Genomic DNA, 15,310 nt, shown 5'->3' with positions numbered 1-15,310 from the left:
TGTCATCTTTTTTTTTTCTCCCTCTCAGCAGTGACATCAAATGTAAAGTTTTTTTTTAATAAATTAGCAAAAGCTGAACTAAAACAGGTTAGATTTGTAAACTCTTCTTAGTTTTAAGATCTGAATAAACAGAGCTCCACATTCTGTGATTGAACCACATCGTGTCACCTCCCCGTTGATCACACTAACAAGCCTACACGCGAGTATTTTTCACTTATTTCAGACGTGAATCGACACCACTACAGAGAAAGATGTGATCGTTAAGCTACTTCATGTTAGCGCTACTGATTATAGCAGCGTTTCAACAGCCTCTAGTTAATCTGTAGTTTAAAACCTGCCTACACAAATGTGTTCAATTCTCGCTGCCAGTTGTGAGGGCAGAGTTCAATCACTTGAGGGGCTTTGACCCAACCTGGGTGTTTTAGGCCCAAAAACCACCTCCAGGAGCACTGTAATTACTTTGTGTGTAGGAACCTGTTGTGTTTTACTGCAAAAAAGTTGATTTACTTGTTCAGAAAAACAGTTGACGTTACTACTAAATGCTTTCCCAGTAGTGTTGAAATACATCATAGTATCTTTGCTCTTTTTTTTTAACCAAAAGTTAATGTAGATGCTTTTTGTTGCTTTTGTACTAATTCCAAAAAAAAAAAAAAAAAGTAGCAATGTTTCAAAGTAAACAAAACAGTTTTTTGTTTATGTGCATGCCTATTGTTTTGTATGTGGTATACTTGCATTCAGATTATTTTTGTTTTTTGTTTTTTTTTCCTTCTCACCTATCCACAATGCAATGCTGTCCCCCATGACGCACCTCTGCTTGCTGTTACCTGTATGTTAATACGCTTGAATCCCATTGGCCCACTGCCATCATGTGCTCGCTGCCTGCTAATTAAAGACTCAGTCGACTGCCAAAGCAATGAAGCGACCCCTCGAGGCAACTGTAGACCTGGTACTTTGACCTTTCACCTTTTGCTTTGCATGTAGCTTTCTTTAATTGTACTGTAGCCACTCACAACAATTTAAGTTGGCTCTTTTGTTTTTTGTGAAACACTTAAAAAGTATAAAATATTGATTCTAGATTGTACTGTACATTTATTGAACTACAACGTAATGTTAATTTTTTCTTTAATGTGTTGTTGCTATGGTGTAGTTTCTCATTGTCCTTGTGATAGTTACAGCAAGTTTCCATTTTTGCCTTGTTGTGCTGTGCATAGACAAATAACACATTTACAAATATCACTTTAAGTTGAAGTATACGGATCAAATCTACTGTTTGTGTGTTTGTGTGTGTTTTCCGGCGGACAGGCGTTCCCCCACGGCGTCCTCCAGCCGCTACCAAAGAGACAAGCGCTCGAGAAGTGCAACGGCTCCCTGTTCAACCCCAGTATGTTGCACTACCAGCAGGCGCTGGCCAACGCACAGCTCCAGCAGCCCGCTTTCTTTCCCACAGGTAAGAGCTCCCGATCGATGCACACAGGAGCACTCGTAGAATTTATATGCGGAGCATGCAAACACACACTCACCGAATGTGCTCGGCTAACCTATTTTTTTTGCAAGAACACCTCTCACGATCAGTTACGTCTTCTATTTTCTTTTGAAAGGGTTCACCACAGAAGTAGCCCTGCTGCGATGGCGTGTGCTAATGTTACAGCTATTCGCAGCGCCATTCCCTAAACTTTGATCTGCCACTATAACACGTAATTGCTGCCAGGTTGAAGGGCAATGCAGGCTTTGATCAGAGCAATAAAAGATAGTTGAATATGATACACCCCTCTCTCTCTCATACTGTAACGCCCAAACCTACAAAAGAGCAGTTGTTTCCCCTCCAAACAAAATGCACCTCGACTCATAGATGGCTTTAAGCCCCCTAAGGCCGCCCTTTAAATGAGTTAGCTGCAGCTAATACGGCAGCCTGTAGCCACTCTGAGTCATCCCTCGCTCTTCTCTTTACCTGCTCTTTTTTTGTTTCCCTGCGGTGCTAGACGCCTGACGGCCCCTCATCCCCCCCCCTACTCCGTCTGTATCCATACGTGGGTGTAGCCCTGGGTTAAAGTCCTGTTTGAAAAATCATGTTTCTACAGATGGGTGGGGTTTAGATAACAACAGCAGGAACCAGATATTTGACGTTTAACTGTGATATTTTAGTGATGGACACGCATCTGTTGCAGTAAACCCTGCCCATCTTCATTTGATCTGGATGGAAGCCCGTGCACATCATTGTACTGACTCTGCATGATGCTGCTTTGTCACCTCTTAAGTTTAATTCTCTCTATTATTTAGTCTTCTCCCTCTTTTTCTAGAAATTACTCATTTAGATTCATTATTTTTCCTCAAATTGTTATACATGTAAATATACTAGTTACAGCTATTTAAAGGGTAACTTTGTTATCTTTCAACCCTATTTTCCCACGTTTTTGTTCCTATCTTACCAATAGGAGAGCGCTGTAGACGGCAGCTGCTCATGGACTGTAATACGGCACCGTTGGGGCAAGCTGGCACCGTCATTTACGTCCACTAAAAGTGCTTGTTTTTGCCACGACAGGCTCTGATTGTTATTTTAAGTGTCTGACAACATTATGGAAAGAGTCTCGCTCAAGGAGAAGTCAGGTTCTGACACCCTGGCGAGGTGATGTGCTGCCGTGAGACAGCGGTGGAAGAAGCATAATTTACTGAAATAAAAGTCGTCTAAAAATACTCCATTACAAGTAAAAGTCCTGAATTACTTATTTTACCTTTAAAAAGGTTATATTATTCTGTTTTTATCACAAACACATAAACATAAGAGCATTTTAATGCTCACAAATTTCAGATATCTACTTTGTATGCTAAAGAGTTTATTAGTAGTACAGTACTGCATCATATAGGCATATCATATGTTTTTTAAAATGCAAAAAGTAACTAGTAACTATAAGTGTCAAATAACAAAAGTACAATATTTGCCTCTGAGATGTAGTGGAGTAGAAGTATAAAGTAGCAGAAAAAGGAAATACTCAAATAGAGTACAAGTCTGTCAAAATTGGTGGAAAACGGTGGAATAGTATAATATAAATCCATGGTGGAAACGCGAGTGCCAGCTGGGCAGTTTGTTGTGCTGGAGTTTAAAAGATTTTCAATGTCATGGCTAAATATTTCAATTTCGACAATGTGGATGAGCTCTTTGAATTCGATGCCCACCCGTATTTATTAGAGCCAGAGTCTACGAATATTCCGATTTCACAACGAGACTTCTCCTGTTCTCCAAACAGACCTGATCAAGCGAAAGGGAAGAAAAAACGTTTTATTTCTCCTCTAGGGTCCTTTCCATAATGTTGTCAGACACCTATATAATAACAATCTGAGTCTGTCGATGGCAAAAACGAGCGCTTTAACGTAACATTACATTGACGCGGCTCGTTTCGTGGCTGCCGGTTCCAGCGCTCTCCCTGAATACTGGACCAGTTTCAATAAAACATTGTCCCAACTTAGACACAAAAACATGAGAAAATTGGTTCCAGGTTGAAATTGGAAAGTTTAATTGCAGGGCTTTTGTGGCCACAGAAGAAACCTCAGAAATATTGGATAAAGAATCTTTCTTTTTTTGATTGAATCAAGTATTAAGAGATGAGCTTGGCTGCTTGTGTGTGCAGCAACTTTATTAACGGCTGGATCTCAGACACCAGCATGGTCAAGCAGGGGTGTAAGAGAATACAGAGTATATTTTTTTTTGTGATACTGTATTGATTCTCAAAAAACACTACTGATTTTTAATTTAATAGTTTACATGCAAAAATGTACTCTCAATACCTCATTTAATTTGCAAAGAAAGTAGTGCTATGATGTTGAATGTTACTGTGATAAATGCAAATTGCATAAAAAAGTTTTTTCAGATTTTATGTTTATGATGGTGTCCTTTATACTATGACAGTTTTCCTAAAATTAGATAAAAAGAAATCTCATTATATCGCCATATATTGAATCGTAACCCCTGTATTATGATACGTATCGCCAGATTCTTGCCAATAAGCAGCCCTATGGTCAAGTCAAGTCAACTTTATTTAAACATATATAATCAGTACAACAAATGACACTCTGTCTGAAACAAAATGAAGAAGCAGAATGACAGTTTTAAGTCGATATGTGACTGATAATCTATCATTTCCTGCCTTCACATCTGGTTGATCCAGCTTTGCAACAACTTGGCCATATCCAGTATACCTAAGTTTGCTTTATGTTTAGCTGCTGCCGTATAGAAACAGTATTTCCTCACTAATGCCGTAACCGGATAAGAGAACTCCTCTGCTTGCAACCGTTAACTGCATTCATAACTGGCTGTCAGCACCACCATACCGTAGCATCTGAGCTAGCTTTTTATTTTTTGTCTTGTCTAACCTTGTTGTTCTCCTCCCTCTCAATTAACCCATTTATTTCTTCTCTCTCTCCCTCTCTGTCTCCCCCCTCTCCCTCCCCCTCTCTGTCTTTCTCTGCATGAACACAACAGGGTCAGTCTTGTGCATGACTCCTCATAGCAGTCTTGGTAGGTCCTGACCTTCCCTTTTGCTCTCTCACACACACTGTTTGATGTATAAGAGTGGGTTTGGAGGGGGGGATGAGAGGGCGATATCTGCAGCCCTTGCAGGTGAAACAAAAGGTCACCGCGACAAAAAATGTGCTCTGTGAAATTGTCATCGAACTGTCCATTTCTTTAGGCTGAGATATGATATTTGAATGTCCATTTTGTATCACCTGAAAGAGTTGTGACTCTCAGTTTCTTGTTTTCTCTGCTGACTTACTCGCTAATGACTGTTTGTGTAGGAAAGAAAAATGCTAGAATAAAAAATCTGTAGGATAGCTACTGTCTGTTTGCTGTGCTGTGTTGATCAGGAAATTTAAATCAGTTTCCCAGAGAAGTTATTTCCGCCAAACAGCTGGAGCGTTTGTCTCCGCTAAAAAGGGGATGGGAATTAAAAAAAAAAAATAAAAGTCCCCAGTCGGCTAATCAGCAGGTCCCACATTAATAACTGGGAAAATGATGACTAAGAGTAATGATTTTAAACATGATATCTATCATGTTTTTGGCATCTTCCTGCTGTTCGGCCCACATGAATTAGAAAATAAAAATTCCCATCCCCGCTGCCAAAACATGTCATTGATTCTTTTGTAAATTGGTGCCTCAACTTCTCTAGGAACAACAGCAAAAAACTGATTTTCCGTATAAATTTCCTTACTTGTGATTGTAATCAGCTTCTCTCCTCTTGTTTTTGTTTGTTATTTTTTCTCCCATGCTCTCTTTTTTCTTTCTTTCTTTCTGTCCTTCCTTGCTTTGCATTGTGAATGGTTGCATGCCATCTGCCGGTGTAACCCTAACGATGGCTTGCTGGCTCTCTGTAACATCCGCCAACCACCACCTCCACCAACCACCATCAACAACAACAACAACTACAACAACAACAAAACCGTCGACACACACACCTCACCACTGTTGCCACGGTTACCATAACGCTCCACCTACCTGTCCATCGCTACCACCTCCTTCCCTTTCCCCCCCCCATTCCTCCTCCCTCTCCCCTCACCTCCTCCTTTCCCACCCTCAAACCAAAGTCCCAATGATGTACAGTGCTACGCCTGCTACTGTCTCTGCAGCAACAACTCCTGCCACAAGTGTCCCCTACGCAGCAACAGCACCAGCCAATCAGGTTTGCTCCTTTTAAAGCTTTCTTTCATCAGTCCCCGGAGCTCTGAATAAGTGCTGCCTTCTAATAGTGAGCTGCAATAACCTGCAGCTGAGCCCACGCCCAGCCCCTCCCCATCCATCCACACTGGCATGAGAGCCGGAGTGGGTATTTTCCAAGAGGGGCTACCTGAACAAGCCGCTCTATTTCCTTGTGAAACGCACTTCTTCAGAGCTCCCACATTTGCAAAGTAGTAGTTGTGTTGTGTTGCACTACTTCCTGTTTTTTTCGTTTTGCATGTTTCTGTTTTAAGTTTTATTTTCCACTTTTCCTTGTTGTCGTCAAATATCTCCATCTGCAATAGGGGGCATCATCTGTACTGCTTGTGTGCTACGCAAAACACAAACAACTTCCGCAGCGCTGCTTTTCGTAGCAGCTGCCCTGTTCTTTTTTTCCCCCCAGTTTCACCTTTTTACCTTCTTCCTGGTCCTCGGGATGCAAAGGGAGAATAAATCATGTGAGGAAACAGTTACGAGGGGATTGTCAGGGGCGAGAGGGACGCGGGGAGAATGATCACATACGCCGTCTATAAATGGCCTCCGATCGGCGGCTCTCCTGTTGCTGCGCGTCAGCGGGAGCCGGGGGGAGGAGGAAGCAGGGCCAGGTTTTGGATGCCAGAGTGACGCATGTGTGCCCCATTTTAAACCTGGAAATTTCAGCACAATGCTGGCACTCCGGGGCCTCGCGCAGCTGGTAATCATTTACTGGTAGTTCAGTGTAGTGTGTAGGTGCCTTGAGGACACGCAGATGAACAGATTAGAAGTGTTGCACAGGTAGAAAATGTGCCGGGGAAAACAATCACGTCATGTCCACATAATTATACTGACTGATTTTTCCATCTGTTTTTTGTTCCTCTTCTTCTCACTACTTGGTCTTATTTCTTTTACTGCGTCATTATACGGAAAAAATATAGTGATACCGACTTAAAGGTGCTACTGATAACATTGATTACCTCCTCCGTTCCGTTGTATTCACTTCACAATAAGTCGTTGCCAGACTCAATCTCAGCCATTTATCCGTTTTTCCCACACTAAGTTTGACTGTTGGCTCAAAAGCCTTGTTACAAGTGGGAACCAAATGTCAGATATCTTCCACAGAGATAAACAAAACATTAATTTTGGACCCTTTCTAAAGGCTCTGTGGATGTAGTACTTTTAAAAAATATATTTGTCTTAGGGCTGTCTGATTAAAATATTTAATCACAAATTAATCACACATTTTTTTATCAGTTCAAAATGTACCTTAAAGGGAGATTTGTCAAGTATTTAATACTCTTATCGACATAAGAGTGGGCAAATATGCTACTTTATGCAAATGTATTAATATATTTATTATATATTTACAGGCAACAACAGCTGTCAGTGTGTCAGTGTGCTGACTTGACTATGACTTGCCCCCAAACTGCATGTGATTATCATAAAGTGGACATGTCTGTAAAGGGGAGACTCGTTGGTACCCAGAGAACCCATTTTCATTCACATATCTGGAGGTCAGAGGTCAAAGGACCCCTTTGAAAATGGCCATGACAGTTTTTCTTCAACAAAATGTAGCGCAGGTTCGGAGCGTTATTTAGCCTCCAAGCCAGTATGACATGGTTGGTAACAATGGATTCTTTAGGTTTTTCTAGTTTCATATGATGCCAGTATCTTCACTCTTTAAACGGAGCCCGCTACAACCTCTAAAAGATCGATTGCGTTAATGCGTTGAAGAAGTTAGTGACATTAAAGCGAATTTGCGTTAACGTGTTATTATCGCGTTAACTTTGACAGCCCTCATATGTCTACATATTAATGTTATCAATAAGACCTTTAAGTTAGAGAATGAACACTTTTGAAAGCAGAAAAATGAGAATGAAAAAAATAAAAGGTTCATTTTCAAATTAAAAAAAAGCAAATGACTCCTTCGATCATCAACCGAAGGATCCGGCCCCGGTGCTTTATTGCCCCTCATAGGCCGGCAGTGCGTGCACTTCCTGTGAGTCACCGTCTCTTCCTGTAATTGGCATGCAGCAGCAGTAGCAGCAGGAAGCAGAGCTGCTCTTTAAAGATGCATGTGGGACAAGGAGCAGGAGAAAACACTGACGTCAGCCCTCGCTGTCTGTCTCCGTCTGTCCCCCTCTCTCTTTCTCTCTCTCTTTATCGCCCCCTCCTCCTCTCCACCTTGCATAAAGATCCCTATAGCTCGGACACAGTTAACACTTTGAATCAGCTGTACTGCACACTTTGTTTACTACAGTCGTCCCCATCGCAAGGTCAGAATAAACACATTATGATCTTTTTTAATAAGGGCTGCCGACGTCACTGTTTGCTGAAAAACAACCTTTGTTTGTGCTGATGCTGGCTGGTTAACATCAGCCATCAGCATCTCTTCTTCAAGACCAGAACTTATTGAGGAGAATTATATGATAGTGATATTAATACATCTGGAGCTAAAGAGTGTGTGTGTCGATTACCTAAATATAAAATGAGATAAATAGTGAGTAACAGAGCGACAGGATGTTGCAGACATGTTGAGAGGTTCAGAGTCTGGTCAACTCATGACCGTCTGAACTGTCACGGTGACACGACAAGCAGGAGCCAATCGCATCATTCCATGTTCCAGCTCATATTTAACCATGTGCTATCAGTGCTGGTAAAGTCTCGCTTCCAGATTGTGAAGCTGCGGCGCCCTCCGCTGTCCGAATACGGCATTACGTTACATCCTTTTCTATGTGATCTGCCTGCTGAAATGATAGGAAAGATAAGTTATAATTAAATAGAATTAGAGATTGTTATGTTTGAGCAGCTCTTCAGCGAGAGGAGCAGGGTTCAATCTCACCTCTTTATCACATTTATTAAAATGAACAGACAAGGTTGCTAAGATCCAACGCAATTAGAATAATAATCTGATATTAATCTGTTAAAAAAACGTCATTATGATTCTGTAACGCACACTTTATAATTACCTCATCATCCTCCAGGCTGAAACACATTGCAAAACAGGACATGCAAACAACTCTTGTTTGTTTTTACCCCCCCTGTGGTGGCAGACGGGTGGGGTGCACCCTCCTATACGTGTGATCCCACCCATCTGACACCCAGTAATGTTCTCCTATTTTTTACTGTGGAGCGGGGCTCTCTCTTTCTCAGCCCGCGCACATCACAGCTGTGATGAACTCCTGTGATGTGTGATGTGACCAGTGGCTTCCGTCCTTTGCTGGCTGTCTTTTGTATATTAACAAGCGTCACGCTGCTTTGTACCGTGTTGGCACGCTGCCACATGAAGGCCGCCAGCAGCTTCTTCTACCTGTCTTCCCCTCCCTACAGACAATCTCTCTCCTCTCTCTCTCTCTCTCTCTCTCTCTCTTTGTTGTGTGTTGGATTTATCTCCTAAAGAGAGAATACACACAGAGGTGACCAGACCTGAGTCAAATGCTATTTGCAAATAATCAGAGAGCGTTTGCTCTCATGTGCATGAAACAGCAAGCAGGTAGCATAACCACAACTCAAGACAGAAAATTACCATTCACCACCACCTGATGCCTATTCTTCCTGCGTTTACTTTCTCCAGACCAAACCAATAGAGCTCAACCGTGATCACCCGCTTTTTGAATGGCTCTGGAGCTCCACCAATCCCAGTTACACCTAGGATTGTGGGTAGTGTGGTCCGTGACGTGGCTTCTACGGGATCATATACCATCGTTTCACAATCTCGTAGCTCGTGGTGAGTCGACCTTGGATGGTTATGACGTTAAGGCTAGTAATCAAATCCGTGATTAAGAAAATGAATGAGATTTTTCACTTCCGAAAACCTCACTGTTGAGCTCTATGAGCGGAGCGAATGCTCTCACGGGGCTTTTAGCGATGCATTTTGGATCGTTTTTATTATTTTTCGGGATCTAGAAGTTATAAAAATTGTCGGACATATGTGTTTGTCGTTGGTTGTTAGATGATCTGACAAGTTTGAAGCACATTGAGGCCTGAAGTAGGCAGAAATAAAGGCAAATAGTGTTTGACCCAGATCACACAATAAAAGCATCAATTCTGTGTACTTAGTTGTTACATTATATGTTTTAATTCTAATAATAAAGCTTCTCTCTTACAGGTTAACTAAATGTGTTCTCTCCTTGTGTTCTCTCCTTCCTTTTTTCCCCGCTTCTGTCTCTCTCCTCCAGATCATCCTGAAGTAATTTTCAGGAAGGCAACAGAGTGTCACGAAGCTGCACTAGGAAACCCAAAACAGCCCCTGTGTAAATACTACCTTACCTCTCCCATAGAGGTCCAGCAACCTGCATGCTAAGAGTGTAACACTTCAATTTAACCGTAAGAACTGCAGTGCCGGTGTAACACACACACACACACATACACACATTTAAAAAAAAGAAAAAGGAAAAAAAGATATATACTGTATGTATTGCTAGAAAAAAAAACTATTAACATGAAAAAGTCAAAAATATCCTTATGTATAGTACATACATACATAGCAGACACACTATAGAGGTCATTTTAACAACTGTTTCTCCAAAAGTACCGTGGATCCCCCTCTCTCTTTCATATTTATTCTAAGAACCGCTGCACAACGTTCATCCCTTTGGTTAGTAAAAAAAAAAAGAAGATTTGCACTATAAGAGACATATAGTGCTTAAAGTTGAAGACAGGAAGAGTCACAGAAAAACCCGTGCACAGCCACACCGACGCACTTTTCAGGAGTGTTTTTTCGCGGTCTTTGCTTCTTCTCTCTCTACAAAGTTGAATGTCCTCTGGGCGGACGGGCTCATGTTTTCTTAATGTGACTGTCCCTGCGAGGGTTTGCCCTCATCTGCCCCAGATGCTGTTAAGATGCCATGACGACGCTCATCCTCCCCTCCTCCCCCCTTCCCTGCCAACTTGACATCCCCGGAAACATCTTGCCAAAGTTGAAGATGGAATCAACCAGAGCTACATTTTAACAACCTGTTTTTTTTTTGCCATTGCGAAAAGCTGCTCACGACGCACCCTTTATTTGTTTCGGTGCTGGGTTCAGCACGGTGAGGGGGGAGGAGCAGCGGGATGGATTGTGCACGGATTTCTGCATGCAGTCGGGACTGGGGGGAAAGACAGAAGATAGTCGTGGCCATTTACCGAAAAAGCCTAAAGGCTCGGGTCCGTGCCAAGGGCTTTAACAAAGCTTGAGGGTTCGCCCCAGACACACCAAGCCTTGTGTGTGTGCGTGTTTGTGTGTTCGTATCTGGAGACTGATGGTCTGCCGGCAGACTGGGACTCGAAGCGAGGTCTAGCAGGCGATGACGACACCAGGCCTGGGAGGAGAGGAGAGGTTTTTTTGGGGGTGGGTGGGGGGATTTAAGTGCTAAGACTAAACACAAAAAAAAAAAAAACGGTGCATTTGACGACGCTCGTCAAGCAAAAAGATGACTTGAACTTCGACTGGAGGGCTATCTGTGACCGTCGGTTGTCCTGTCCAACCCTACTATCACCGATAATCCTGTTCCATTTTAGAAAACTGTAGAAGTGCCTAAAAAATGCTCATCAACAACACATTCATCCAGAAGTGTATCACTAGAAAAGTCACAAACAACGCCGGCTGTCGGGAAGCTAAAAAAGAGAAAAATGGACTTTTATCGGGGACGACATCACATTTCGTTACTGGAAACGAGTAACAACGTTCATTAACATCACAAGTGACTTTATCGAAACGAAAAGAAGTTAAAGACAAATCAAAAATAGCTTTGTAGAATGTTTGGTGTACCATCGTTTCTTACCATGGTTTGAGTAGTTTACATGAGGAACGTGAGTGAGAAAAAAACTGTATTGTAAACTGTGTAATGTATGTAAAGTGTCTCTTATTTTGAGAGTTTATATTCATGGTTCTAGAAAATGTATTCAAAGTTATTTAAAAATTTGTGTTGTGTCTACTATCAAGGTATTTTTGAACCCCCCCGAAATCCTCCACCATCTCCACCTCCACCCACAACAATCATTTGTCTTTTAGCCAAGATTGTTTTATTGTTTTTAGACCGACCCTCACATTATTTTTTAATTTAACGCATACTAAATTCCCATATTTCAAAAAATTCTGATGTAATTTCATGGTGCTTGATTAACATCGACAATCCACAATCATACCTTGGAACAAGAGCGCTTCACTCTGGTTTTCCGTTTCATCCACTCTTGATTGTCACACGCATTATGATTTGTATGTAATATTCGTGGAAAGGTGGTAAAAGTTTTATTTTGTTGTAATTTATCTTACGTTACTCTTGGTCAAATTTTAGTCAGAAACGATGTTGTTAACTATTCTATTTTGAAATGAATGTAATTTATTGAGCTGTGCTGCGTTCTGCACGGTTGGTCATTTCAAGGTCTAACCTGTCAGGTCAGCGAATGAGAAGCGGCGCACGTCTGAGGGGGCGGGGCTTAAAAGTCGAAACCCACCAATGGAAAGCTACTGGATCTTTCTTGCCTTCTCATCGATTTAAAAAGATCACGGTGTTGCAGTAATGAGCATAGTCATAGAGTTGCTTGTGTTGTTGGACAAAAAAAAATGTTTATTGTATAGATGACATTTTACCAAAAAAAAGAGAAGAAAATTTCAAAAAAGATGTACTTTTCACTCTAGTTATAATAGTATTTCATAACAATATTAAGTTGTTGCTGTGGCAACCAAATGTTGCAATTACTAAAGTTCGGTATTTTTGTAAATGACATTGTTAAGTTGATTTTTTTTTGTTTCTTTTTTTGCTAGAACACTGTACACAAGGTAGATTGTAAAGAAGACATTTCTTATTCTTCACTGAGATTATGACAATGACCTAATAATATTTTCATTAGCAAATAACAGCCTGTATAGTGCTGTGACTGTAACACTTAAAATAGATTTAAAGTCATCACGTTACATAGATTATATATAAATATAAATAAATATATATATATAAGAACTAAATATAAATTAATAAGCTCAGATGTACAACTCTTCCCCTGACAAAGGACCTTTAGGTTCCACACTTTTATTCGAGGCGTATGTATCACTAGAGTTAAGGATTGCACTTTTCATATTGTTTAAAGATGTGATCTGTTTTTCATTCCCTTTAAGGGTTTAGAGGTTTCTGCACCCTGCTAGTACAGCAAATCTGTTTTATCAATCAAAAGCAGATCCCACCGGGTAAATAACTTTAATTGATGCATGATAAAACATTTTCTTTTCTTACTAAACGTACTGAATGTTTCTAGTGGAGAAAAAACACACGAAATGTCCTCATTTGGTGACCCACAATGCCCTTGGAGTCCTCTTGAGGTGTAATGTTTTTTTGTTTTTTTAAATGTGTTGGCAATGATTGACTGATGGAAAATATGTAAGCACTTTCTGAGCAGTTGGTCAACTGAGCAGACTCAGCTTATCCAAACACTTTGCCTTATCTTGAGTCCATCGTGCTTAAGGTTTTCTGTTTTTAAGAGCTCTTATGAAATTCAAACCCCTTCTCAGTTTCATTTCAAATATCTTTATATCTAAAAAAAATCATTTTTTTAAGGGTTTTAATGTGCACATCACAAGGCCAAAATGAGGGGGACTGCAACAGAGTGAACAGTCATTGATCTTTTCTTCTGGTCTCCTTGAATCTGTAGTAGATCTTTTTTGTCCCATTGCCTTACAATGGAACTGTATGGAGCGCGTAATTCACAGCTTTAGCCAGCAGAGGGCGCTACACTGGAGACCTACAGGGTCTGACTGCCTGTGCCATCATTGTTGCAGTGCACCCCCCCCACCACCAACAAAATAAAGACATAAAGTTAAATTAACAAGAAGACCCTCATCGGATTTATAGTTTCAATGTAATCATTTTTAAATGTATTCTTTTTTCTTTCTTTTTTTTGCATATATTTTGTGCTATTTTATGTTTCTATAGTCAAAATGTTTCTTTGGTTCCAGCAAGATAGTGTAAAATCTATTGAAAGAAAGAAATAAAGAAAATCAAAGAAAAGTTTTCTGGATTTCTCATTTATGTCTTGTAAAGTTCATTATTTTTATTTGCAGGATTGTAACTGTGTAACTATAAAACAGTAGGCTATCCTTTGACTGATTCCTTTTATTGATTTTTTTCAACATCTTTATTGATTTTAACAACTTAACACAGACATACATTTGAATGCTTCCTGCCACAGATGATGAACCTAATGATTACATACTTTCATTAGTTGTTTACCATGTCATTTCCTGTTAATGCAGTGGAGCATTTTTTTTCAGCAAATTAAAGGGGGGGAAAAAAATCTATATGAGGTGTTAATAATACCACTGTTTTAAAGGCTATACTACTGTTTAGTTAGTACACTGCTAACTAGCTTTGATTTGTTAAAGAGTAGGACCATGTCTCATGTTAACAGCAGGGACACTTGAAGGACTATGAACTGCAAGGTGAGTGTCATCTACTGGTATCGTAGAGGAGTATAATCATATATTTTTGTGTTTATTGCATAGAAGTAGAACAGAACATTTCCATTCAAATCAACGTAGCAGAGTGATGGCCATTTTTATGCGTACCGTTGTCATCGCAACCATTGCAGCTGGCTAACTTCCATGTAAATCGACTCATGTCGGCATCTAGTGTGTGCCTGCATGTAGTCCCACCATGCCGGTTGTCACTTTTACAAGTACGAAAGAAAGCTTGAATTGGCCTTAACAGGCATTGATTCGTTTTGTCACCATAACAACAAACAACAATCGCCATCTTCTTTTGTACTAGTTACACCCAGGCCAGCCATTAGGAATTATGGGCAGGGGGACAGACTTTTCCAAATTGGGCCCCTCATCCAACCCGACTCCAGGTCGCCCAGTCTCATATGATATTATTATATTATATATTGGACTATATTCATATTCGCTCCAACAAAAGATATTCATTGTACAAAGATAGATGACACAAAGATATTCACTGTACGAAGATATATGACACAAAGATGTTCACTGTATGAAGATATATTCATATTTGTGTCGTATATCTTTGTACAGTGAATATCTTTGTGTCATATATCTTTGCACAGAGAATATCTTTGTGTCACATATCTTTTTTACAGTGAATATCTTTGTGTCATATATCTTTGTAAATATGCCGCTCCCCCCCACTGTAAAAAGATATATGACCCAAAGATATTCACTGTACAAAGATAGACGACACAAATATGAATATATCTTTGTACAGTGAATATCTTTGTGTCATATATATATCTTTGTAAATATGCCGCTCCCCTACTGTACAAAGATATATGACACAAAGATATTCACTGTAAAAAAAGATATGTAACACAAAGATATTCACTGTACAAAGATATATGACACAAAGATATTCACTGTAAAAAATATATGTGACACAAAGATATTCACTGTACAAAAGATATATGACACAAAGATATTCACTGTACAAAGATATATGACACAAAGATATTCACTGTACAAAGATAGATGACACAAAGATATTCACTGTACAAAGATATATGACACAAAGATATTCACTGTACAAAGATAGATGACACAAAGATATTCACTGTACAAAGATAGATGATGCAATACAGGTGTTTGATCAGAAAACACATTTTTCACTTTCACATATTTGTCATGGTGTCCATACTTGCCAACCC

General features: G+C 40.1%; 1 protein-coding gene across 18 annotated transcripts in view; it reads left to right on the top strand.

Annotated features, from left to right (window-relative positions):
* Nucleotides 1-13,659, top strand: part of LOC119483942 (muscleblind-like protein 2a) — a 54,520-nt gene extending 40,861 nt beyond the window's left edge. For 5 of the 18 annotated variants that reach the window (XR_005205857.1, XR_005205860.1, XR_005205856.1 and 2 more), the window contains exons 6-11: nucleotides 893-946; nucleotides 1,303-1,447; nucleotides 4,475-4,510; nucleotides 5,575-5,669; nucleotides 9,255-9,407; nucleotides 9,859-9,995. Coding sequence is in view for 6 of the 18 variants with exons in the window: in XM_037762451.1 (XP_037618379.1) it covers nucleotides 893-946; nucleotides 1,303-1,447; nucleotides 4,475-4,510; nucleotides 9,859-9,983 (360 nt within the window). In the remaining 12 variants the exon portion in view is untranslated. Of the gene's footprint in view, nucleotides 1-892; nucleotides 947-1,302; nucleotides 1,448-4,474; nucleotides 4,511-5,574; nucleotides 5,670-9,254; nucleotides 9,408-9,858 lie in introns of all 18 variants that reach the window. The other 13 variants (XR_005205862.1, XR_005205861.1, XR_005205864.1 and 10 more) reach the window with 13 other exon arrangements.
* Nucleotides 13,660-15,310: the final 1,651 nt, after the last annotated feature.

The sequence above is a fragment of the Sebastes umbrosus genome, chromosome 24, assembly GCF_015220745.1.
Source record: "Sebastes umbrosus isolate fSebUmb1 chromosome 24, fSebUmb1.pri, whole genome shotgun sequence".
NCBI lineage: Eukaryota > Metazoa > Chordata > Actinopteri > Perciformes > Sebastidae > Sebastes > Sebastes umbrosus.
The sequence above is the reverse complement of the archived record's forward strand: the minus strand, read 5'-3'. Positions and strand labels throughout refer to the sequence as shown.